Raw genomic sequence first — 26225 nt, 5'->3', positions numbered from 1 at the left:
CTCATTTAATAACCTGGAGATAGGACAATATAAACAAAGAATAGTTTTAGAGACTTCTACCAAGGCAGTTAATACCATAATAGTTGAGAGCCCAAACGCTGGTATCAAAATAATTGTGGTCTTTTTTTAAAAGATTTTATTTGACAGAGAGAGAGAGCACAAGCGCACACAAGCAGGGGGAGTGGCAGGCTTCCTGCGAGGAGCAGGGAGCCCGGCTCGAGGCTCATCCCAGGACTCTGGGAGCCACCCCAGGGGTCCCAAAAGAATTGGATCTTAAACCTAATATTACTAAGTTTATTTCCAAACCTGTAAAATGGGATGCAGGTGTGGCTATAAAGGAGGTCCTTGTGATGATGCAATTGTTTTGTATCTTGACTGTATTTGTGTCAATATCCTGATTATAATATTTTACTACAGATTTTCAGTATATTATCACTGGGAAAAGCTGAATAAAGGATATGCAAGAACTCTTACAACTCCATGTGAATCTGTAATTCTCTCCAAATAGTTTAAAGAAGTCATTTGCAAATGTTGACTTAAATTTTATATTAATTTCAAAAGTATCCTATGCAATTACATATCTTCCCTAATTTCTATGATGAGTGAAATAAAGGGGACTACAGATTACTTTAAATTTAGCAAAGACATGACCAGGAGGTGGCGCTGTTACCACATCACTGCCCCATAGGAAGGCACTACTCACTTTAAAAAATGTCTGGAAAATGGAATACTAATTTTATCAATCAAAATTGTAAATGCTAACCCCAATTCAGTAATATTTTCAGTAAGTCTTATGTGAGGTTTGAAAAACTATAATTTTCATAAGTCATTAAAAAATAAAAATATGCAAATAATTTTGGGTATGGGTAACACGGATAAGGTTGCAAATGGAAAATACAAACCCATCTAACTAAGTGTATTTTCATCATGTCTGATGTAGACTGTCAAACCCGTAGAAAGACAAGGAAAATTCTTACCACATCTGGTATTAAGCTGTTTATGTCACTGCACTTTTTAATACAAGTATTTCCCGCCTCACCTAATGTTACGTCTTGATAAAGGTACAAGAACCACTCAAAGAAAATTCCTGAAATGCAGCTAGAAGAAAAAAAAAAAAAAAAAGCTGAGAAAGGGATCTCTTTTCTGCGAAAGCAACAAAGTTTAGAACTTTCTCATTTTGGGTTTTTAAAAAATAAAAACATTTAAAATACTTTTCAGGGAAAGAAAATTAAGTTGCGCCAGTTAATAAAGATTACTAAGATAGCCTTTATCCAATTCCATCAGCATTAGACGCTGGCTGTAGAGCAGACATGGACTCTGTTACACACAGTGGGTCTGAAAAAGAAAACCCCCAACACTGGTAAACACACGTCGACAGCCCGTCTGGGAATGGAAACACCCTCTGCACCGGCCTTGCTCATGCCGCATGCAGTCTAACCAATAATCAGGCACGGCAAAAGCAGCCTGGACAAATCCACGTACGGTCTGAAGCCAACATATCATAGTGCTTTTGGAGACATGTTTTTCTTTTGTTTCAGTGAAGCAAAATAAGCAAGCCCTTTTTTCCAAAACCAATCATCTTCCCTTGTGCAATTTTAGATCAAACTATGCCTTTCAAAGGTTACCAAATAATGAGTCTGTCCTTAAATATATAAATTCCAGTCAATTACCCGTATTTTGTACTAGTTCTATTACTTGTTCACACCAGAGCGGAACCAAGCCAAAGGAGAAGTTAAGTTAGAATTTTGAGTTTATTCTCAAGTCATTACAGTGTTCAACCAGTTTGACATTATAAAGATAACAGACGTAAAAGTAAACACTGGGAAGCACACGTACATTCCCGTTCTGAAAGAAGACATTATATATACAGGAAAAAAATGCAGCAAATATTAAGGTATTCAAAGTAATTTTTTAACAATTCAGATGTGACATATTTACAAGAAAAGTATGTTTTAAAATAATTAAATAATTTTCATAGAATTATAAAAGTATTGAGATAAATATTAGGAGACCCTGATAATCACAAGAACATTTTCCTATGCTACTGAATACAAGGGTAGTTCTATAAAAAGCCCCAAAATAGAGCTAGTATTTTGCCACTATGAAATATATCAAATTACCAATACCAAAATATGCTAAAATGAACATGCAATGTAGAAGCTGTACCAAAGAAAAAAGCATGAGGCTCCTGAATATTGCAAACTGTCTATACAAGATTTCTTAGGTGTTTTCATGAAAAAGTAACTTTCAAAAGAGCCATTATAATGGATATATCAGCAGAAAATATGATATCTACTTCAAACCTTTCCCTTCTACCATTTTCCAATGTAGCTGCAAAAAAGAAAAAAAACTGAAATATAACTTTTCAAAGTATTAGCTTGTGAATAAAAAAATTGAGTGGTGCACTTTATGCATTTGGATTTTTAAACTGATTCCATGATAATTCCACTATAACAGATAGTAACCTCTGGACCCCACCACTGCGTAGGAAATAGGAAATCTCTCCCCCTCTTTCTCAAACAAGACGTCATCTTAGAAAACGCAAAGGAGAAACAGTGTCACATACGAACTCAAAACAAAACAGTACAGTAAGATGGCAAAATATCATAAAAATAGCAGCATGTGAAATTCAAGACTATTTTCTTAAAGCAAATGTTTGAAACTCAACCATTAAAAATGGCACTTCAAACTGATCTATTACACTTGAAACTAAGGGTTTTCAGAACGGTGCTGACATTCACGATATCCCCATGATTAAATGTATACTCAAATCTGTGTTTTACAACCTCTGTATCACACAGGTAGGAGAATAAAAGCATTCTGGCATCTTGACCACGAGAGGACTATGCTACTGGAAGTTAATTTTATCCCAATGTTTAAAACCGATCACGTAGGACTTCTGAGAACATCAGTCCGACAACATTGTCCAACAAGGTGAGAAGACACAGGCGCTTGAATAGAGGTTAATCAGTGACAAAAAGGGGAGGCTGCAATCGTACGGCTAAGGGCAGTATGACTTTACATATCAACTTGAGGTCTTTCATTGATCCAAATATAGAAATAAGAACTACTTATAAAACCTCGGTATGAAAATCAGATCTCCCAGAAACTTCATACCAAATCATTTTCACTGTCTGATGCTGCAAGTCCCAAGTTTTTTCAAATCCACGTCCAAGGCACAGTTGTGTGAGTTCTAATTTCCATCCCGTGCCGCCTACAACCCTCACGAACAGGTCCAGTGATACCCTCTACTCAACACTTGCCGCTCACCGTGAGATCCAGAGCATCAAAGATGGTTATCGTTTCCCAACTGTCCACGTCGTAGAATAAATTTTACAGCACCACAGACATCATGATTTTAGGTATTAGTCTGCCAACATCTCATTCAGTAAGAGTATGTCAATACCAAGCATCTAACAGGAACTCTGAGTAGCATTTTAAAAAGAACCAAAGTAATTAATAGTTAATAAGCATTTTTAACGTTTTAAGTTGTTAAACATTTAAATTGTCAGATTCACTAGGGGAAGACACCACACACGTTTTCATCACCCGAAAGAGAGCACACAAAGCTTCAGACAGTTGATACTCAAACACTAGGTTTTTTTCTCGCGGTCGTTCTTTCGTCTTGTTGGTTTTTTAAGGAAATTACATTTAGTTGGGCCACTCCCGGGATTCTTGGTCTACCAGCTTATGAAGAGTACATCAGAGAGGCAGTGTAACACACGTATCAAAAACCGTTTCATCCTCTGTCATCTTTGGCTCCAAGGGCTGCGGAGGCAGGTGCGGCTCCGCGCGCTTCCGTCTCACACGTCGCTCACCGGAAGGCTCGCGTCGTCCAAGTCCAGCGGGGCACAGTGCTCCTCCTGGGGGCCGTTTCTACTTGGAGGTCTTCGCGGAGCTTGCTCAGTCACTTTGGAAGCGGGTTCTCCTGGAGAGACAGTCTGGACCTCGAGGCCGCCTGGCTTGGCCTCGGCAAGAGACTCGTGAAATCCTCGCTGCCCCACGGTAAGGCTTGCGACCAAAGAGCTGCTGCGAGGGGCTGCGGAATGTGAGGCGGCGGCGGCTGCACCGGCAGAGTGGAGAGCGGGCCTGGGTTCGGGAGGCCGGCTGGAAGGCTCCTGCAAAGAGGAGCGGGGGTCAGACGCGCTCAAACCCGAACGACCAAGCTAGTAACTCAGCGCGAGACTTTCTTCTCTGAAGGACGAACACCACGCGCACGCGCACGCGCGCACACACGCACACGCACGCACGCACACGCGCACACGCGCCCGCGCGCGGAGCAGAAGCACGAGCCATGCAGCACCCGTGTGCAAGTTCTTTCCCAAAGCAATGCATTTTTAGGAGTGAGGTTAAAGCCGTGACAGTCAACCACCATTTCCACTAAGAAACCAGTTCTGTCACCAAAGCTTTGCCACTTGGAAGACTCAGCCGGCCTCCCCCGAGTGCAGTGCTCCCACTGCACCCGAACTGTGTCTGGAAGGGGGCCCACCAGCTCTGCCACTCTATTGAAGAGAATCTTCTCAATCAACACTAGGCATCCTCCCACATAGTGTAGGGAGATAAAAAAATAAAAATGCAGACTATAAAAAGGAAAGGCCGTATTTCTTTAATAAGTGGAACTCACTGTTTTTCAAACCTACGATTTTGTCTGGCAGTCTGACAAACTTCGTTTTTCATCCCTGAATTTTGCTGCAACCTGTAATAGCACAGTCTTCTCACTGTTCCTTTCATGGCATTTATTTAGTTTGGAATATGTCATACACTCATATGGTTAAAGATTTTAAAGGTAGCAAAGGGTACGTATTTAATCATTTAGCAAAACTGTGGTGAAATAACTATCAGCTGTGAATCTTAATTTCAATTTGCTTCTAACTAAAGATAGCCTTAATATGACCATTCCAAATGCACTGCCATACAGTTCCTGTCCTACTGCACTCACGTATGACACCAGTCAGTGGCTTTGAAAACAAAGTGCTACAAACTGACAAAACACTACAGATTCCCAGGAGCTGGCTACACTTCACCTGAGATTTAAAATGCCATGCCATCTACAGTAATGTAGGGTTTATCCAATGTATATGCATGCATGAGTCTGCATATATTATTAGAACAAGGGTGCAGTTAAGTGGTGTAGTATAAAAAATTTCAAAATACATAAAATATAGAAGTTGAAACTTGTGGCAATTCAGTAAATTAATTCAGAAGACAGCTTAATGTGACTTTTTCAATTAGTAAGGTTCCATTTTTTTTTTTATGATGTATCTTTTTCATTGTTGTTTAAATATACATATCCAACCGGATGACTGTAGTGAAACAGTTTGCGTTAGTGTTGACAAAGTCAGTTACGGTAACTGCAAAAGGCAGTTTGGTTAACTCAACTTTCTACGATCAGTTGTAAGTAGTGAGTGAGTCCGGGCCCTCTAGTAAGAAGGCACGTTTGCGTGAGAGCCCACATACGTGCTGCATTCACCAGTTCTTGATGTATACCTCTGTATACAAGGATTCGACAGCCTTCTGGCCTGCCGCATCTGGAACACAGTGCAAAGCTAAGATTAGAGTTAACCTATACTGGGGAGAGGGAGGAAAAGAGAAAGTTCTGCTGACAGTTACAGCTAGAGAGTCCACTTTGCCCCCACCACAAAGCACAAAACACAAGTGCCCTTCTCCAATTTTTCCTCTTCCCAACAGACACCATTTTTGCAGAGAGTCTCATACTTGGCTGCTGAAAATCAGGTCACATAAAACACAGGCAGTTACAAAATTAATACCTATGAAAGTGACTTCTAAGATATTCCAAAAAGGATATAAGGAGAGTAATTTAAGAGGTGAGAAACATGGATTTGTATTTACTTATCTTAGTTATCACTACCAGGAAACTATGAAAAGAGTTACTACCAGAAAAATACCAAAAGTGCAGAATATCTGGCATTAACAACAAATCTGTAGAAGGTAATAAAGGCTTTCATGCTACATGTTAGACTACATTCTGCAGACGAAAGTGCTACATTTCAAGACACTTAAAATTTTTTTTTTTCTCGGGACGCCTGGGTGGCTCAGTTGGTTAAGCGTCTGCCTTCGGCTCAGGTCATGATTCCGGGGTCCTGGGATCAAGTCCCACATCGGGCTCCTTGCTCAGTGGGGAGCCTGCTTCTCCCTCTGCCTGCCGTACCCCCTGCTTGTGCTCTCTCTTTTTGACAAATAAAATCTTTAAAAAAATTTTTTTTTCTATTCCTCAGTAGAATTTGTATTTTCGGGTGAGAGACCAGTGACCAAGGTATTCTAAAGCCAAATCTTATTCCTATGATGTTCTTGAACATGATAAATTAAAAACATTTTTCTTATTATTTCTGAAAATGTTTAACATTTCAATTTTATTATATTACCACAAAGACAATTATGATAGTGAAAAACAGCACGTTTTTAAATCACCCTACAAGAAAATGAAAATGAGAACATGTGATGGAAAATGTGGCTGAGAACAGGAAATCGTATTAAATCAGGGTCCAGCTGCTCAAAGGTCTTAGGGCACTAGTAAGTCAAAAAAATCCTTAACTGAAATTAGAGGGAGTAAAGAGGAAACTGAGGCTTTTGGCAAACTCTGTAATGCTACAACCTCAGGTGCTTTACAGGATTAGGCCACTTCCCATACTAAGAATCTGTCCAGTTGTAACAAATCTAGACCTAGTGACAAGTAAGAACTCCTAAAACAAAGCAAGGAAACGTTCATTCTTTAGTTGCCCTGCTTGTGCATTTAAGACAATACAATGCACAGAAAGTTATGTATACATAACACTACAAGGAAGCATTAAATTAGAAATGCATTATTTTTTTGCAAGTCCAATTGGTATGAAAGTCAACATGCAAATAAATCTCAATACAGAAAGAAACCAGAAGGACTAGGGGGAGAGGAAAGAAAAGAACTCGACAGGATGGGGGGGCCCTAGGGAGTATCACCCCAGAGAACAGGAAACATACAGAAGACGCTGATCGGCCAGGCCCCCGCTGTGCTACAATGGCACCAGAGACCGCTTTAATCCAACTGTGCATCTCCTCAGGACTATCAGCCTAAAGGAGAGAAAGGACTCAGTCAGTTTGTCCTCAAAATCAGCTCCTACGTCTACAAATTCAATGTATTCATTTTGGTAAATTACAGGGTCAACAACAAAATCATTCCAAGGCAATGGTTTCCAGAAAATTTTAGAAATCGCTTTTTAAAGCCAGGTTTTGCAGGTAAGTTACTATAGAGACAAAAGTTGGGAGACCTGATATTTTAAGATCAGACACCAAAAAGTGTCAATATCAATACTTCTGGAGAGAAAACAAGAGGAAGAAGTCAAAGTCAAACCTCATTTTGCTCTATCTACTGCTATATTGTCTGAATCTATTACAAGAGTATTTATGTAATTGTGCAGTTAGAAAACATTTTGACATCATTTTATATATTATTTTTCTAGAAATCTTCTCTAGTACTAACTAAATACTGGAAGAAATACTGGTAGTCATAGTCCAAAGTATCATATTCCTTGATAGGACCTTGCTTTCCAATGTGAATTTAAAACTTTACTATGACTTTAAATCCAATTAAACAGGACCTAAGAGGGGTGTAGAGATACTGCCCTTTACTTGTGTTCAAAGATTTTAAGTTACGTCACGTTCTTTCGAACCAATGATTATAACAAGGACTTTTAAAGGAAAAACTCAAAGCAGGCAAAGGTAAAGCACAAATCTAGAAATAAATTTGGCAAAAAAGGGGGTTTAAAAAGGTTTATGCTCTGACAGTTATTCCTGATCTAGAAACTAAAGAAGAAATCCAGGCAAACTTAAGCACAAAAATGTTCACCACATTGTTTATCATAGTAAATGTACAAAAACTATGTGAATAATCAGTTACAGAGGAGCAGAGAAACAGTTTAACTGCAGAGCATTCAAACACTAGAGTACGGTGCAGTTGTAAAAGTTTTTACAGAATTTTTAATGATGTGGGGAAAAAAGACTGTAATATATTTAACAGAATATATCACTGTGTACTTCATATGACCCCACTTGTTATAAAAATATATGCTTTTAAAAAGACATTAAAGGGCGCCTGGGTGGCTCAGTTGGTTAAGCGACTGCCTTCAGCTCAGGTCATGATCCTGGAGTCCCGGGATCAAGTCCCGCATTGGGCTCCTTGCTCCGCAGGGAGCCTGCTTCTCCCTCTGACCCTCCCCCCTCTCATGTGCTCTCTGTCTCTCTCATTCTCTCTGTCTCAGATAAATAAATAAAATCTTTAAAAAAAAATAAAAAATTAAAAAAATAAAAAAAAATAAAAATAATAAAAAGACACTAAAATAAGAATGGTTTCCTGAATGTGGGATTTAGTATGTTTTATACCCTTTTCTTCATATTTTTCTATATTTTCCAAATTTTATGCAATAATCATATGCAACTTTCATAAAACAAGTGTTCTTTAAAAAAAACCTTTCACTCTAATTTGCTGTGTAAGTAAAAAGTGTATTTTAAACTTAAATACAGGATGCCTATCTACCACCAGTGTGATCTATTTTTATTATGGGTATTTTAGACCCCATTTCTAAAATTACCAAAAATGATACAATCAGAATTCTAAAATATGTGCAAAAATAATCCAAATTGAAAGTTAGCATCTAAGTTAAAACAGCATTTCCCTTCCCACAAATACTACTTAATTCTATTCTGCCAATTCAGAACAAAGAGTACCCCTATTTGCTGAACATATGACCTACCAATAATTTTATATATAACATTTTTTTAAGTTGCGAATTACAGTTGTCATGTTTTTCTTTTCTTATTCACATAAGCAACAAGTTTATTTATATTTATTTCACCTCTAAAATTATTAATCTCTTGGTAGGAGGATCTATAATCTCTAAAGAAGTATCTCACCTGCACATAGAAAGTTCGAGACGATGTTACAATTTCAAAGAGATTGTCCCTCATCATTATGTCACTGTCAACAAAAACAAACGTCCAATTGCACGTAAGTAGCAGTTATTGGATAGTGTTTCTTTCACTTGTTTATCTAGCACCAAATATATGTCAACAAGAAAATAAATAGAGATAAAATACTGGTGTAATCTAGCAAAACCAAATTAGCATCTTTTTCAATTTATTCTTGTACTAAATTTTATATATTTTATATAGTTATATACATTTTTAAAAAAGATTCGTAAAAGAAGTTTAAAATTCAAAGTTTTCAACTGCTAATAAATCAGTCTGCTCAAAGAAACACTGGCACAGTTAACACATTTTCTTATAAAGCCCTATTCTGCAGCAACTTCCAAATACTAAAATTAGTAATATGTCAATCTGTCAAATATGTTAGAAGTCGTTCACATTAAAATTTTTCCTTCCCATTAATAAGCCTAGGGATTGTTTCTTAACTTTTAGTTTTCAAATGAAACAAAAAGTATCTCAATACTTTAATCTAAGGATTTTGTAGGTTCGAGCATATCCCAACTATGAAGAGTTAAAAATAACACTAGAAATAACACGGAAAAATATCATCTGCACACATCAATCAAACTAAGGCACTGCTGAGTATTAGTAAGTTGTGCCAGGCACTAAGTGAGAGCTGGTGCTTACCTCTGCTTACATTCCTGGACTTTATGAACCTCTTTAAGTGGTATTACACGGAGGGGTTCTTTTTCCTGGCAAAAAAGCAACAGGTACATGAGGTATATTCTTAAAATCCTTCTTAAGATGTAGTTGTCCTACCTGGAGGTCTGTATGAAAGCCGTGCGTCTCTCTTGAAGCATGTCCAAGACCTGTATCTACCTTCCTGAACCACCCGACGTCAGAAGAGCTCAGGTACTAGACCAGCGTAGCAAACGCCCAGCTTCTCTGAATTACATTTGTCATTTAAAGAATGTCACTCTTATATGAGTACCTTATTTTAACAAGCACAATTTATTGAACATTTACTAAGTGCCAGGGCATCTGCTAGTTTTTAAACCTATCACCTCACGTAAACTTTCCACAACCCCACAGTGTATGCACCACTATTCACCCGAGGAAACTAAGCCTCACACATTAGGTACCTCATTTAAGATTGCAAAACTAGATACAGGACACAACTGGTTCCGAATACCGTATTTACCCTATGCATTCCATGAAATACTATATGCCGTATTTCACTGAATATCATACCCTAAGGTTGAGACATACCATTACTTGACGCAGCACCAAGAAAAAGCTAAACCACGCCAGACACTTTAAAAAAAAATTACAGACCTTTAAGTTTACAAAATAGTTCATTCTAAAATAATTTTAGGGCGCCTGGGTGGCTCAGTCGTTGAGCGTCTGTCTTCGGCTCAGGTCATGGTCCCAGGGTCCTGGGATCGAGCCCCGCATCGGGCTCCCTGCTCCGCGGGAAGCCTGCTTCTCCCTCTCCCACTCCCCCTGCTTGTGTTCCCTCTCTCGCTGTGTCTCTCTCTGTCAAATAAATAAATAAAATCTTAGGGAAAAAAATTAAAATAATTTTAGACTATAAAAGGCTTACAAAAATAGTATAAAGGATTTCTGTGTACGTTGTACCCTGTTTTCCAAGATGTTAAAATTTTACGTTTGCTACACCATTCTGTTTGTGTTCATGTATGTGACTATGGTGTGTGTGTATATACCTTTCCTGAAATGTCTGAAGGCAAGTCATAGACAGGATGCACTTTACTACTAAATACTTTAGTGCGTATTTCCTAAAACAAGAACGTTCTCTTCTATAACCCCGGTCCAATTACGAGACTCCATACTGCTGCAATACTGTTATCTAATCTATAGACCATCTTCAGAGCTCATTAACTGCCCAGCAGTATCCTTGACAGAAACAGGAAAACTATGGCTTTTCTGCTGCAGGGTTCAATTTGAATCAGACCTCGTATTTAGCGGTCATGTCTCTTCGTGTCCTTGACCGTGGAAGAGTTCTGCCGTCTTTTTTTCTCTTTCACAACCTTTAGAGTTTTCCAGAGTCCAGGCCAGTTATTTTGTACAATGTCCCTTGATTTGGACTTGTCTGATGTTAACCATGCTTGGATTCAAGCTGTACAGTTTTGGCGGGAAACCACAGATGAGCTATGTTCTTCTCATCCCATCATTCTCAGGGAGTTCATGAGAGTGGTGTGTCCCATTACAAGGACATTAACCCTCATGTCTTACTGTCATGTTTGCCAGTAACTAGAAAGTCACCCTCTTCTCCTTTGTCGTTATTATCTTGTGGGAAGATACTTGGAGCCTACGGAATACCCAGTTTCCCTTCATTGTTTTGCCCATGAGTTTTATCAAACTTGGGAGGATTCCTGCCTGAAACCATTACTGTAGTAGCTGCCGAATGTTGATTTTTTTTTCCTAACCCCATCAATTCATCTACATATATTAGCTGGAATTTTGCTCTAAGGAAATGCTTTTCCTTCCATTTACTTCTTTGATTCTCTGGGTTGTAATCCATTGCTATCATTATTTAGTTAGGTGCTCAAACTGTATGAGTTTTAGGCACTGGGAGCCCCTGCAAGCTGGGTTTGCGTCCTTTTGTCATGTCCCCATCATTCTCTGAGCCACTTCCTTATTTTCTGTCACAACTAGCTCTTCCAGGCTCAGCTCGTCCTATCCCTGCCCCACCTCTGAAATGTGCCATCTCTCCAAGGTTCCACATTCCTTTTGTTAGAGAATAGCATTTATACTTGTTTGGGGGGGAAGAGGACAGCCCATCTCTTCACTCAACCATGGCTTTGTCATGATAGATGAGAAGTAATATTTCTGTGAGGTTTTAACTTGTGCTGCTCTAATTACAAGTGATGTTGAATATCTTATATATGCTTAAAGGCCATTTAAATTTCTTTGTAAATGAACTATCTATTCACGTCTTTTACTCCTTTTTCTACCAGATATTTTCCTCATTGGTTTTCTCTCTCTGTAAACTTTGAGCCAACCACAAACTTAGACAAAGGCTGAAAACACAGCACAAAGACCTAACTTTCCCGAACCATTTCAGAGTGAGTTGCTGACCTGGCCCCCACTGCCCTTCAATTTAGAGAGTATTTCCCACAAAGACATCCTCTTATCACAATACAACCATCGAAATCAGGAGAGTGTCCCCCAAATGTCCTTTATTAAAAAGAATTCAGTTCAGAATCACAGACTGCATTTAACTCATCGTATCTTTCTTTTCCTCATTCTGTCCTTGACTCCCACAATCTTGACTCTACTGAAGGCTCCAGGGCAGTTACTCTGGAGAACATCCCTGATTTGGGTGTGTCTGATCCTCCCCGAAGATTAGATTCAGGTTAGGCATCTTTGGCAGGAACATCACAGAAATGGGGCAACAACCTTCTCAAGCTATCCTGTCAGGTGGTAAATAATTTTAATTCATCTCACCACTGTTGAAGTCCACTCTAACCATCTGATCACCTGATTAGAGTGGTATCTGACAGCAGTAATTCTATCACTGTAAAGTTGCTATTTCCCTTTTTGTACTTAATGTGTATTTTGTAGACAGGGACTTTGAAGCTTTGTGATCTCTGGTTCCTCATCACACATATGTATGTACACTCATGCATTCACTCATTTATATCTATGTGGGTTCATGGATTCCTACTTTATTCAAAGGGCAATAATCTGTTACCATCATTACTTATTTTGATACTCAAAATGCCCCCAATATGGTAAGGTGGAATGTTTTCAAGTTGGATTCTAGGTCCTTCTGACATGTCCCTAGCATTCTATGAGCACTTGTTTTCTGATATAAGACATCCCAGGCTTAGTTTCTGATCATTTCTCCTGTCTTAAGCTTTGGAATCTTGCCATTTCTCCACAAGCCTAGGTTTCTTTCAGGGGAAAATGGTGGGTTTTTTTCAGTTGCACAGAGCTACAAAGTATATTAGATGCATATATATGTAAGCACATGAATACATTTTTAATTCTACATCTATCTGTATATGTTAAATGTTCACATCAATTCCAATCTAATATAAAAGTTTTCTCATTTCCATACTTATTATTCCCTTTGACAGAAACTTGGCTTTTAATATATTTCCTTATTTTATTAATAAGTACATATGTCAACATTCTCCCATCTCTGCCACCACCCTCTTCCCAGTGTGGATGTGCTCTTCTCCCTCTTCCATGTTGGGCTAACGCCCCAAGAGGACGGTCTCCTCATCCTTCTTGGGCTCTGACTGCCCACACCAGGCCACTGTGGCTCCTTCTGCCCCTGGCTCACCACATGAACACCTACATTGATCTGCCTCAGCTAGAAACTATAGGTCTGAACTGTTTGGGATTGATGGGAGGAAAAGAGGGCAGACAGTAAGGAAGGACCCCCTCAATTTTTAAGATTCTTTAGGGATATTAATGTTTTCTCCCTGATATATATTACAAATATTTTCTCCAGTTTTTTAATTGTGCACTTAAATCCTTCATACCTACTAAAAAAGCTTTTAACACCTCATCTTTTAAAAATACATACTAAAATAATTAGAGAAAATAATATGTCTAGGAGTTACTTCAAAATATGAAGGGAGAGTGGGTGGTGGTACCTAAGAAACAAAACTAGCCATGTGTTGATAATTATAAAATCTGGGTGAAGAATATATAGGGGTTCAGAATACTATCTATTTTTTGTTTAAACTTTTAGATGATCAAAAGGTTTTATAAAAGAGCCCTTTTACGCGCTAAGCATCAATTTTTATCATCTATCGTTCTTGAGCCTATGTAGGTACATAAGCAAAATTAACTGGCTAAGGTTTTTTAAAACTTCACATTTGGATTTCAGCTCTTCTCAATCAGTTTTTGACTCAGAGCCATCAATGTCAACCTTTCTCACTCCATACCATTCTCTGTGTCTTTAAGAGAACTGGGGATGCAGCATTTCTTAAGAACGCCCCACTGTATCCCTGAGATTGTCTTCAGAGCCGTCAGCACCCTCTCTGCAGGATCTGGCGCTGGTGTTTCGCAGACCTTACCCAAGGGGCTGTGCGCACGCGAGCAATGCCAACTGCCACACGGCTGCTGCCTGACCGCCCCCGCCCCCCGCCCCTGCAACTCGAAGACACCCTGAGATTTCAGAAATGTTAAATGTGGGGGAAATGCACACCTTAGTTACGGATTAAAGTAATTATAAAAATACTTAGATTCCAGCCTTATCTGTGCTCATTATAAATGCTTAACACATTCCTACGTACGCATGGCATCATTTCCCTCCCTCATCTGTTAGTTCAGTATTCTTTCATCTCAAATTTTATAGCATCATGTCTACATGCAGGTTTTCAAAATTCAGTAAATGTTTCCATAATAGTTCTTGTCTCGTTACCTCTTCCCAAGAGTACTGCCACTAATTAAAAGCAATGAATCAACCTACTAACCACGTACACGTGTAGCCTTCTGAGACACCAAGTCTGATACTTTTTGAGCCAAGTAACTACTACTTCCAGTTGAGGCTCTTACAATCTGATGTCTGAGCAAGGCTAAATACCCATGTTAAAATGGGTATTCTTGCTATGCTATGCCAATTTTCATTCATTCAGAAACACTTATTAATTATCTACCAAGTACCAGGTGCTGTGTTCATAAAAAGAAATAAAAGAGATCTTTGCTCTCAAGAAGCTCACATAAGTAACTGGTAAAGACAAGTATGCATACAATTACAAAACACAGCGGGAGGTATTATGATAGATGTGGGCATCGGGCACCATGGTGTGTAAGGAGAAGGCACTTAATCTGGAGTCTGGAAAGCCTCCCAGAAGAACAGACACCTAAGATGAACCTCAAAATATTCCTTTCCTATTCTCTGGTAGTCTCCTGTCCAATACAGTACCACTAGCTATGTGTAACTATTTAAATTAAAAACATACTAAAAACAATCCGTATTAATTTTAGAATTAAATAAAGTCAGGCTCCTCTGTCATACTAGCCGTATTTTAAGCATTCACCAGCCACATGTAGCCAGTAAACCTGGCCAATGCACATATAGACCATTTCCATCAGTGTAGAAAGTTCTACCGGAGAGTGCTATTCTGGTGCCTTCATTCAAATAAAGTATATGATCCCCATGCAAAGGTCCCATAAAACAGGAACAGCCAGGACAGACATGTAAGGTTTAAAAAAGCATCCAAATTATCCAACAATCTGTTGCAGAACTCAGGCGTGAGAAGAATATTTTAAATGAGGACGTTACTCAAACAAGTTAAAAGAGAAAATTTCAATCTTTAGTTCCACCTTCAGATAGGATAAAAAGGTCTTATATGAGGAAACTTAAAAAGTCAATCTGAAACAGGAAAAAAAAATATCAAGAGAGGGCAGAGAAAAAAAAGTAGAAATACAGAGTTAAAATGTTGACTTTGAGAGTCTTAATTCTTCTTACAATCTCCTCCCGCCCCCCTTTAGAGGAAATCTGTAGACTAAGGAGTTCTGATATTTTTAATTCTTTCAAGGTGAAATGCCTTTGAAGATATGATCTTTTTATTTAAGATGTATTTACAAAATTACCATTAAAACATCACAACCAAATAAACTGAACTGTATGCACCTCTCAAAACCAGAATTATTTTAAAAATAGAAAACAGGACAAGAAACTATACACACACACTAAAATCACCACAGTGTTAACACTCTTCTCAAACATTTTAAGGCAACATTTATGACAGAGCAACATACCAGTTCAGATTTGAAGTAGCCTATTGTGTTTTCATCCAATTGAAAATATCTTCTCTTCCAGTTTTTCATCTACCAGAGATGAACACAGACATAAGACTTCTATTTCTAAGAATGTCAAATGTTAACAGCCGCTTAATTATTCTGATATGAGCCCACAATCAGAAATGTCAAGCACTGAAAAACTTCACTACCCTCCCTTGATGAGGAGATACATGAAACTTCATCTCTTATGCTACTCAGGTCTTGAACTCCTAAGTCAACTTTGGTGGCTGGCTTTCAGCTTGTATCCTATAATTTATAATATGGTTTCGTATTTTTAATGCTCTAAAAGTAAAAAAACAACAAAAAAAAGCAGTTCCCCATCCCCCAACCCCACAAAGTAAATGCCATCAAGAAGAGTTCAAGAGCAAGCACAGGAAATGTTATTAAACCACATTAAGTTCTGTAAGATCTGTAAAACGAAAGAATCTTTCTTCAGGTACTTTATACTTAGTAGTAAAGCATCAAAAATTTAGTAAGGTGAACCTACTTTGTACAAATATTTTTTGTCACTGAAATACAGTTTTCGTGAAAGCACTACAGTATCTCTAAGGGTTGTTATTTGGATTTGGGAGTAAAACAAAAAGAAAGAAATGTCTCCCTAAAAGCCCTAATTAACACAAGTGAGTCACTGCCTGATGAGACTTCTGACTTTACCCGTAGGCCTGCTACCATGAGACTCTCAGCCTTCCCCTTCATTTCCCTCAGCTTAAAGGTTAAAAGGCAAGAACTTTTCCATGGCTGACCTAAGCTAATGAGTTGCCAGAAAGTGATGTGAAGTCAAAGAGAACTGCCAGTAGGGTCTGAAGTACTTATTTCTTTACTCAGAGAATTTTTTTTTAAATTTTCAAACTTTAAAGTTTATTTTCTCATGAAATTCTAACGATTTGGTTCACATAGGGTGACAAACTTTGGAAAAGTACTTTGGAACCTCAGAAATACTGGTCAATATACTTGCTCTTCCTACAACGTCCCACCATGGGTCTGGCTGGATGAGAGGATCTGGCTAACCCTTAACAGCTCTTACTAAGGACCAGGTGCTGTGCTAATACTATCTTAATTTACATCTTCCAAAAAAAAAAAAATCTCCAGATGGTAGGTTTTATAACCTAATTTTCCTAAAAAGAAACTGAGACTGAGAGGTTAAATAAGCAGCTCAAGGTCACAGAGAATTCAACTGAGGTCAGCCCAACACCAAATGGAGTGAGTGAGCCTTCCCCCACCCCACACCCCTGCCCCCTCTTTTCCTGACAACTCCCTGCTAGAGCTCTCGTTCTCTGACCCACTCCCAAGGGAGGAAAAATCAATAGGAAAGCCTTCTGGGATAAACTGTTAGGAAAGCTCATTTAAAGTTAAAGGTCAGTGGTAATAGTCATTAGCTTATCCAGCCACTCACAGACCAATAAAATAACAGCACTGAGTTATGAACACAGAGTCACCCCTATTCTATCTCCTGACTCCTCAGCACACCAGTCTCTCATTTTGGGTCTTTCAAAAAACAAAGCAAATGACTGGTATGTTAGAGTGCTAGCGGAGATGCATTTTCCATCATTACCGTACATACCATTATGGTACTCACCACTGCTCCTTGCTTTACACAATATCCAGCTTTGATGACTGCACTGTCTGGGGGTGGTTTAGGAGTAAAGTAGGGGAGATGGCTTTGTGACCGTTTCAAATTATTTCTGTCAATACTTTCACCACATTCATTCACCTCTTCTTTCTGAAATGAAGCAAATAAAGAAATTCTTTTCCTGTTTGTTTAGCTTCAAAGCACAGTTGCTGTCACTCTAATAAAAAAAATCTTAAAATCTTAGTTCAGTTAGGAACACAAATTTTGAAGAGTTTCCTAAATAATTTGAGATACTTAATCATTAACACTCACATCAATGATAAAACCATAGATTTCTATTTCTCTTGTTTTGCCCCCAGTGCTTTTTTTTAGAGGGTGAAGGGGGTGAACTTTTGATTTTGAAATAATTATATATTCACTAATACAGAAAGTTGTAAAAAAAAAAAAAAAAGTACAGAAGGTCCTATGTACCCTTCAACCAGTTCCCCCAACAGGGAAACTGTATAACTACGCTACATTATCAAAACTGACACTGGAACATCCCACAAGCCTTATCCAGATTTCATTGGTTTTACAGGCATTCATTTGTCTCTGTGTCTGGATCATTCTATGCAATTCTGTCACATGCAGCTTTGTGTAAAACCACCACCACAACCACATACAGAAGTGTTCATCATTATAAGGCTCCCTTGGGCTACCCCTTTAGAGTCGCTATGCCCAAACCCCTGGAAACCCCTAATTTGTTCTCCATCTTGATTATTCTGATATTCAGGCAATGTGACATAAATGGATCCTACAGTACATGACCTTATGAGATCAGCATCATTCTCAGGAGGCTCATCCAGGCAGCTCCCTGTATCACTAGTCTGTCCCTTCCTCCTGCTGAGTAGCACTCATGGTCTGGACATACCATGGGCTGTTTAACCCTCTGCCTATTAAAGGGCATTTGAGTTGTTCCCTGTTTTGGACCATTAGGAATAAAAGTGTTATGAACATTCATGTACAGATTTATGTAAACTAAGTCTCCGTTTCTCTGGGAGCAAAGCCTAGGAGTACATATGCTGGGTTGTATAATAATCCCAAGTTTAATTTAATAAAAAACTGCCGTATTGTTTTTCAGAGTGGCCATATTTGTACATGCCCACCAGCAGCGTACGAATGATGCAGTTTCTCCTCATCCTTGTCAGCAGTCAGCATTTGTGTTATTAACTGAGTCATTCTGAGAGGTGTGCGGTAATATCTCACTGCAGTCTTAATTCGCATTTCCCTACTTACTAATGACAGTGAACAGCCTTTCTAGAGCCTCTCTGCCACATGTGTATCTTTTACCTTTTGTTCATGAATTCTGCCCATTTCCTAAATGGATTATTTGTTCACTGCTGAGTTTTGATAGTTCCTTACATGTTCTAGATACAAGTGCCTTGTTGAATATGTGGTTTGCAAATATTTCCTCTTAGTGTGTAGCTTTTCCTTTCATCCTCTTAACATTTTCAATTTTGATGAGGTCCAATTTATCAATTTTTCCTTTTATGGACTATGGTTTTGATGTCAAGTCTAAAAACTCTTTGCCAGGGCGCCTGGGTGGCTCAGTTGGTTAAGCGACTGCCTTCGGCTCAGGTCATGATCCTGGAGTCCCGGGATCGAGTCCCGCATCGGGCTCCCTGCTCAGCGGGGAGTCTGCTTCTCCCTCTGACCCTCCTCCCTCTCATGCTTTCTGTCTCTCATTCTCTCTCTCTCAAATAAATAAACAAAATCTTTAAAAAAAATAAAAATAAAAATAAAAATAAAAACTCTTTGCCGGCAGATTTTCTCCTTGCTCTTAGAATCTAAAAGTTCTGCAGGGTTTGTTTGTTTTTTTTGTTTTGTTTTGTTTTGTTTTTTACCTGCCAAATCCAGTGCTTTTAAAAAAAGATCTAACTACACTCATGTTTTCATGGTCCCCAAAGCACTGGCTTCTGGTTATTTATAATATGCAACATATTATAATCTAGAATCCCACAAATCAACCAAACATGTATTTTGAGGAACTCCTAAATTTCAAGAGAAAAACTAATACTCAAGTTTTATCTTGAGGAATTTTCAACCTGTTATACATTTAGACAGGTCAACAGCATGAATTATGTACTTAAATTCTGTAACTCTAGCACGTAACTGCTACTAACCCAATAGTAATTGAAAAAATTAATCAAGCAAATGAGATTTGTCATTTTCTTGATAATATAGCAATTAAATGCTTTTATAATGAGTAAATACTTCTTTATAAATTTAAAAAGCTACATTACAAAATGACAAAGTAAAAAAAATTCTTGGGGATCTTTTTAATATGGCAGCTGCTATGGAATCTTACCTAGAACCTACTGAATAATCTACACCAAAATTAAAACAGAATGAAATCTTAATTCTGTATAAAATTAAAACAGCCAGAGATACAAACTACTATCTTTTTTTTTTTTTTAAAGATTTTATTTATTTATTTGAGACAGAGAGAATGAGAGAGAGAGAGAGCACATTGAGAGGGGGGAGGATCAGAGGGAGAAGCAGGCTCCCTGCCGAGCAGGGAGCCCGATGCGGGACTCGATCCAGGGACTCCAGGATCATGACCTGAGCCGAAAGCAGTCGCTTAACCAACTGAGCCACCCAGGCGCCCCACAAACTACTATCTTAATATAACTATAGACAAGCTGTCTTACCACTTATATCAGCATTAAGACGTAAGACAGGTGAAAGCAGCTTAGTCTAGTTCTAACTTAACCAGACGTCTTACATGTTAAAATCATTACTTTTTTTAAAAGTGTACACACACACACACACACACACACAACTAGCTTATACTTTTATCCAACTCTGGTGAAAAAAGTAAGCTCCCACTAGAGCATGGATTTTTTTTGTTCATTAATATACCCTTCATTTAGAATACAGAAAGCACTAATTAGTTAATTAATGTGTTAAGATTCTCCACCATCACCCTTCCCTGACAGAAGACCTGAAAAATATGGTGCATAAAACGATTTAAAAGATTAATAAAGTGCCAAAGGCCTCTCAGTCCAAACAGTCATACAGACAAGGAAAGTGTCCAGCTGGCAACAGGAATTCCATTACCTCAAGACCCACAGTTTCTCAATAGCTGGTAATCAATTTGTATTACAAACTCATTCACTCAATAGCAACACGAGAAATTTAAGCTTATTCAAAAGTTTTCATTTCATTCAAAATTTTTTTATAAATTTATATTTTTCATAACACCTAAATAAGATATGACTTAGCAGATTAGCACTTTTGTGATAGAACGGAGTAAAAATTCCAGTTCTCTGTGTGGCTCACCTAGGTCAGGTTGCAGAAAAATAGGTTTAAAAAATTACATATATTTGCAAACTCTTTCATTTGGCATTTTATTCTAGGACTTTATCCTTTAAAAAACTATTCTCCATGTCTCTAAAGTTTATGCTACAAGAATCTCATCACAGCATTTATGGATGATGGGAAAATGTATACCTATTGGTCTCTGCCCTGGTTCCAGGCACACAGCTCCTAAGGCCCTTGTAAATTCCTAAATGATAAGCACTAGGGACATCTCTTGTTCTTTTTTTTTTTTTTAAGATTTTATTATTTATTTGAGAGAGAGAGAATGAGAGACAGAGAGCATGAGAGGGAGGAGGGTCAGAGGGAGAAGCAGACTCCCCGCCGAGCAGGGAGCCCGATGCGGGACTCGATCCCGGGACTCCAGGATCATGACCTGAGCCGAAGGCAGTCGCTTAACTAACTGAGCCACCCAGGCGCCCGCATCTCTTGTTCTAATTCAGTGACTCTGGGTGGGCTCCTAGGTGCGGGCTGGTCACCAGAAAGACCAAGTCATGACTAGAAGCTTGGGACTTTCAGCCCCACCCGCCATTCTCCAGAGGGAAGAGGGGCTGGAAACAGAGTTGATCATGCCTATATGACGAAGCCTCTATAAGAATCCCGAAAGTACAGGGTTCAGAGAGCTTCTGGGTTGGTGAACACTTGGGAGGTTCTGGGAGAGTCCCAGAGAGGGCACAGAACCTTCACGCCCTTCTGGATGTTCATGTGCATCTTTTATTATATCCTTTTATAACAAACCAGTAAGTAGCAAATAAACTGTTTTCTTCTGTTCTGGGAGCCACTCAAGCAAATTAATCAAATCTGAGGACAAAGTCATGGGAACCTCCCATTTACAGCCCATCGGTCAGAAGCGCAGGTAACAACCTGGACTTTCAACTGGCATGTGAAGGGATGTAGGGGCAGTCTTGGAGGACAGAGCCCTTAACCTGTGGGATCCAGGCTGACTGTCAGAATTGACTTAAACTGTAGGACACCCAGCCACTGTCACAGAACCCCACACCTCTGATGTGAGCAGCATGTGAGTGTGGTAGTGTGGGGGAGGAAGAGTGGGCTTTTCCTACTCATACTGTTTCCAAAAGGAAAAGGAACTCTGTCCAACAACAGAGGATTTATAAACTATGGTAAATTCATGGCAAAATGACTAGTCATTAAAAATGATGTAGATTAATTTTTAATGACTTGGAAGATGTTTGAGATATAAGTGAAAAAAGCTGTTTACAAAGTATCTCCATTTCTGGCGACAAAGTATAAAGAAGAAAGGCTCAGAGAAAACGTGAAAAGTCTTAAGTGTTGTGTATCTATGATTTCCAAATGTTTCATAATAAACACATACTTTTGAAATAAGAAACAAATAGGAAGTTTTTAAAATTAATTAACTACTGTATTAATTCAGTATAGATGTTCTATTTTATAACATAAAAATCATTACAAAGTAGGTAAACCATCACACAGTAGACTAACCAATGTATTACCTGAGTTGGGGTAATGATGGGCACGCCCCCAACAATGTCAGTTCTGTAAGACACTTGCTTCTTCCCACATTCACTCTGGCGACTTAGGTTATCAGAATGAGGCTGTGAGTCTGACTGCTTTGGTACCTAAAATAATACATAAATGAATCATTTTGCAACCAGCATTATTTAGGAGACCCTCTTTTATCACAGAATATCCACCTAATCGTCCACTTATATATAACTGACATACATAAAAATTATGTATAATGTGTGTGTACCCCTTTGAGTTCTCACACTAATGTTTCTGTTTCAGTAATACTTTACAATACAGCCACCATCTACTAAGTGTTTACTTGGGCAGGTACTACTTCATACCTTCTCCCACTTAATCCTCTGATCAACCCTATGCATAGGGTGGTATCTCCACTCTTGCAATGAGAAAACAGAGGCTCAGAGGCATGAAGAAATGTAGATTTAGATCCTGACTGTACCATGTTCTATTTAAGTTCGTGTAACTCTCTTCTACACTCAACCACTATACTATACTTCCTATTGATTAGAGAATTTGAAACTGGATTATAGCACTATGATGTTCTCTCTTCCTGTCCTCCATTCCTGCCCAGGATTCTGCAGCACCCCTAAGGACAGGGATCATGCCAAATCCATCTTTACTGGTGTCAGAACAGTCTACTACTGAAAACATAGTAAGTATTCAGTAAATGTTGAAAGACTGACTCAGTGGATGAATCCAAAATCAGCAGGAAAAAAAGAATAAGATACTTAACATAAACTAGAAGTCAAAATGTTCAAAATAACTTAAAGCTTATTGGAAATTTTTAAAAGAAATTCCAATACTTGTATTAATGATAAATCACTCACAAGTACCTCACATAAATAAGATATGACTTAGCAGACTCACAAGTACCTCACTATAGGGGAATCAAAGGCATCATAAATGTTTCACATACATTTTAACTTTTCTTATGTGGCCTAATCCGGAAACAAGGTACTTGGCGAAGTAATATTTCTATCAAGAGACTATCTATTTTGAAATATAGATTTTTTTGGCTATGAATAAAATGTAATAAAATATGCTTGGCACTGATGTGATGTTGAGCATGACAGTTAATCTCTCTCCACTGATTTAAAGGGCATCTGAAGATCTTAACAGTGTTTCAGAAACATTATGACAACTCCTTCCAAATAAGCACCATAGTCATGATGTAAAAACATTTAAAATTAAATAACCTGCCTGCCCTACAGTTAATCCCGGTAACAGGGCACTGGCACAGCTCCAGGGGACACTATTCACACTGCAGTCAAAGACCCAAACCACTTATTAATATGATTCCAAAGCAGTGTGGTTTCTCAAGCTTTAACATTCATGAAGTATCCACTAGGAACATTATTAAAACCTTCAGATTCCCAGGCTGCACACCCAGAAATTCTGACTCGATCAAGTCATGGTGGTGTGGACAAGGCTGCACTTTCAGCAGAACTCCAGAGGCTTCTGAGGTGGGTGCTTCATAAACCAGCGTGAGAAACACTGCTGCCAGGCCTGTGCTCTCCCACCAGGTCTGGGGAAAAGCAGGTGGGACAGTGGGGTCTGCAGACAAGGCTTTACGAAATACTGGACAAACATGCTCCAAATGTGTTTAAGCTGATCTCAATCCACATAAATATAATTTATGGATATACACAACTTGTCTCTTGGGTGACTTCCACAACTCCTCTCTCCCCCCTACCTCTCCCTCCTGGAGATGCTTCCCCACAAGGCTTTCTCCCCAGGCCTAAGGCCATACTTACACTACAAGGCAGGTCACTGGCAGGAACAAAAGTGAAGGAAACAGGAAGAGAAATGAACCCTGCCAGGGAATGCCTCCAGAAGTCTTCTAAGAGGCTGCACATTTTGGAGCTTTTTAAAGGCAACAGATAATGGCTAGAATTTTACTCGACAAGATTCATAATGACATGACAGTGAAGGGGCTACGAAGGACACTACACACCCAGAAACAATCTAAGGAAGCCTATTAATGTTTTGAATGAATAGCATCATGTATTTCAATTATGACAGACAAAATGGGGCCAAGTTATCCCATTAAGAACAGAACACAGCATTAGAAGAATTTCAAACCAGAGAGCTCAACTCACATTTCAACTGTGTTAGCTGAAATGTGCTAAGAGGTGACCATATGAAGTTAGTCCTTCTTTTAGGAAGTTGAGTTTAGTTATATATATGGACATTTCCTAAGAAAAACCTTAAATACCAGCCTAAAAATACATTGAAATTTATACTGATTTTTAAATTTTTCTTCCAGAAATGATATGTTAAAAATCCTTCTCTATGCTGTTAATCCCACTACTTCTAATTTGTCCTGATAATAAAATAAAATGCTAAGTATGGCATAATTCCAATGCTAGAGCTCAATAATTAACTTAGAACTGTACTTTACAATAAAAATTAACTGTGTGGTGAGCATTGAGTAATGTGTGGAACTTTTGAATCAATATGTTGTACACCTGAAACTAATATATTAAACATTTCCTATCAATTAAAAAAATAAACTATAAACATTCTCCCAAAACAAGAAAAATATAAGCAAACTACCTACAAATAATACTCTTAAAAATTCTGAATATCAGTCTAAATTCAGCCATTAAAATAAACATAATTTCAGGACAAAACAAACGAACAAAAAAAACCCAGCCAACTATTGAATGAGAATCAGAAAAATGACCTCACCAGGCAGATAGCAAATGTCAAAGACACTGGACATGCTTACGCTCGTTGCCCCTGACTTTCCTCCTCTCTCTGGCTTTCTGTCTGTATTGTAGCTCTTTCTGTGAGAAATCTGCATGTATTTTTATGAGGTGTTTGCTTGTGGTCTGTTAGGATCACAAGCAAACAGTAGAAAAAGAAAAGATAGTCAGAGAATGAAGAGATGAACAAATCGGAGAAAAAGGACAGGGCTTACACACTAAAACCTAAAATGTTCGAACACAAACTACTGAGTACCCATGAGCCTTCTGAGGGCTCTATCCATGACCTGTCAGCTGAAGAACACAGGTATAAAGTAGAAGGCCTTGCACCTGTGGCAGATTTACCATTTTCTTAGGACCAAAGTCCCACATTCAGCTGACTCTACTTGTCCCCAGCTGCCAATTAAAAAAAAAAAAAAACAACTGTAGAATTTTGGCCACAATTTCAAAAACACTGATCTCTAGATTAAAATCTAATATTAATTTTTAAATTAAAATCTGTAGTGGGGATAAGGCACTATTTTTTAAAATAGTGGGTTTCTGCTTAGGAATATACCATATACATCTTGGACATTCCTCAATCAGTAAGGGACCAAAGACCACCATATTTATACTGTTATTACTATAAATGAATAGTTAGTTGAAAGTATACTTTAAAATTTGATTTTCCCAACTCTAGTCACTGATACTCCCTTCAGGGTTGGTTCCTCCACTACTGACTCTCTCTCTTTTCAAATAAGGGGGAAAATTTTTTTAAATGGCAGCCACCAATAAACATGCATACAGATATTAGGAAAGTAAGGAAAGCCACAGACCAGGGTGTCAAAGGACAGTCCATTAAGATGACAGGTACTATAATTAGGAAGTAGTTTAATAATCACCATTCCCTTACCACTACCCCCTAACCCCCCCTATTCTGAAACCACATTCTTCCAAAACCTAATTATGAATTTTTAAAAGTTTTAAGTTTATATAGCACATTGTACTCAGCAGACTACTAAATTACATAGTTGGCCAAAATGTCATTTGGAGCGATTTCATAGAAACATAAACTACACATACACTAAAATGTAAATTTTAATTTTCCAAAGAAATCTACCTGTAAATCATTGGCAATTTCCATAGGAAAGTATGACAAATTAGATTCCACACCCTAATACATTTACATGTGTATTTATGCATATGACATTAAAATTGGCAACTCTTTAAATATTATTTCTTTATTTGAGAGAGAGAGTGTGTGTGAGCAGAGGGAGGGGCAGAGGCAGAGAATCTCAGGCAGACTCCCCACTGAGACTGACACAGGGCTCGATCTCAGGACCCTGAGATCAAGACTTGAACCAAATCCAAGAGTCGGATGCTTGACAAACTGAGCCACCCAG

The 26225-nt window shown here is 38.4% G+C and overlaps 1 protein-coding gene across 16 annotated transcripts in view; it reads right to left on the bottom strand.

Moving 5' to 3' along the window:
- Nucleotides 1-1732: 1732 nt before the first annotated feature.
- Nucleotides 1733-26225, bottom strand: part of PLEKHA1 (pleckstrin homology domain containing A1) — a 56216-nt gene continuing 31723 nt past the window's right edge. For 5 of the 16 annotated variants that reach the window (XM_064595373.1, XM_064595376.1, XM_064595379.1 and 2 more), the window contains 7 exons: nt 22102-22227; nt 17264-17422; nt 15661-15729; nt 9604-9668; nt 8905-8968; nt 6976-7065; nt 1733-4118 (listed from right to left, as the gene is read on the bottom strand). In XM_064595373.1, coding sequence (XP_064451443.1) covers nt 3804-4118; nt 6976-7065; nt 8905-8968; nt 9604-9668; nt 15661-15729; nt 17264-17422; nt 22102-22227 — 888 coding nt within the window. In that variant the 3' untranslated portion in view covers nt 1733-3803. Of the gene's footprint in view, nt 4119-5379; nt 5529-6975; nt 7066-8904; nt 8969-9603; nt 9669-15660; nt 15730-17263; nt 17423-22101; nt 22228-26225 lie in introns of all 16 variants that reach the window. The other 11 variants (XM_064595375.1, XM_045879009.3, XM_045879010.2 and 8 more) reach the window with 7 other exon arrangements.

Source organism: Mirounga angustirostris, unplaced genomic scaffold (assembly GCF_029215605.1).
Source record: "Mirounga angustirostris isolate CCGP_5_RB_7025 unplaced genomic scaffold, mMirAng1.0.hap1 SCAF_6, whole genome shotgun sequence".
Classification (NCBI taxonomy): Eukaryota; Metazoa; Chordata; class Mammalia; order Carnivora; family Phocidae; genus Mirounga; species Mirounga angustirostris.
Note: the sequence above shows the minus strand (reverse complement) of the source record. Positions and strands in the feature narration are given on the sequence as shown.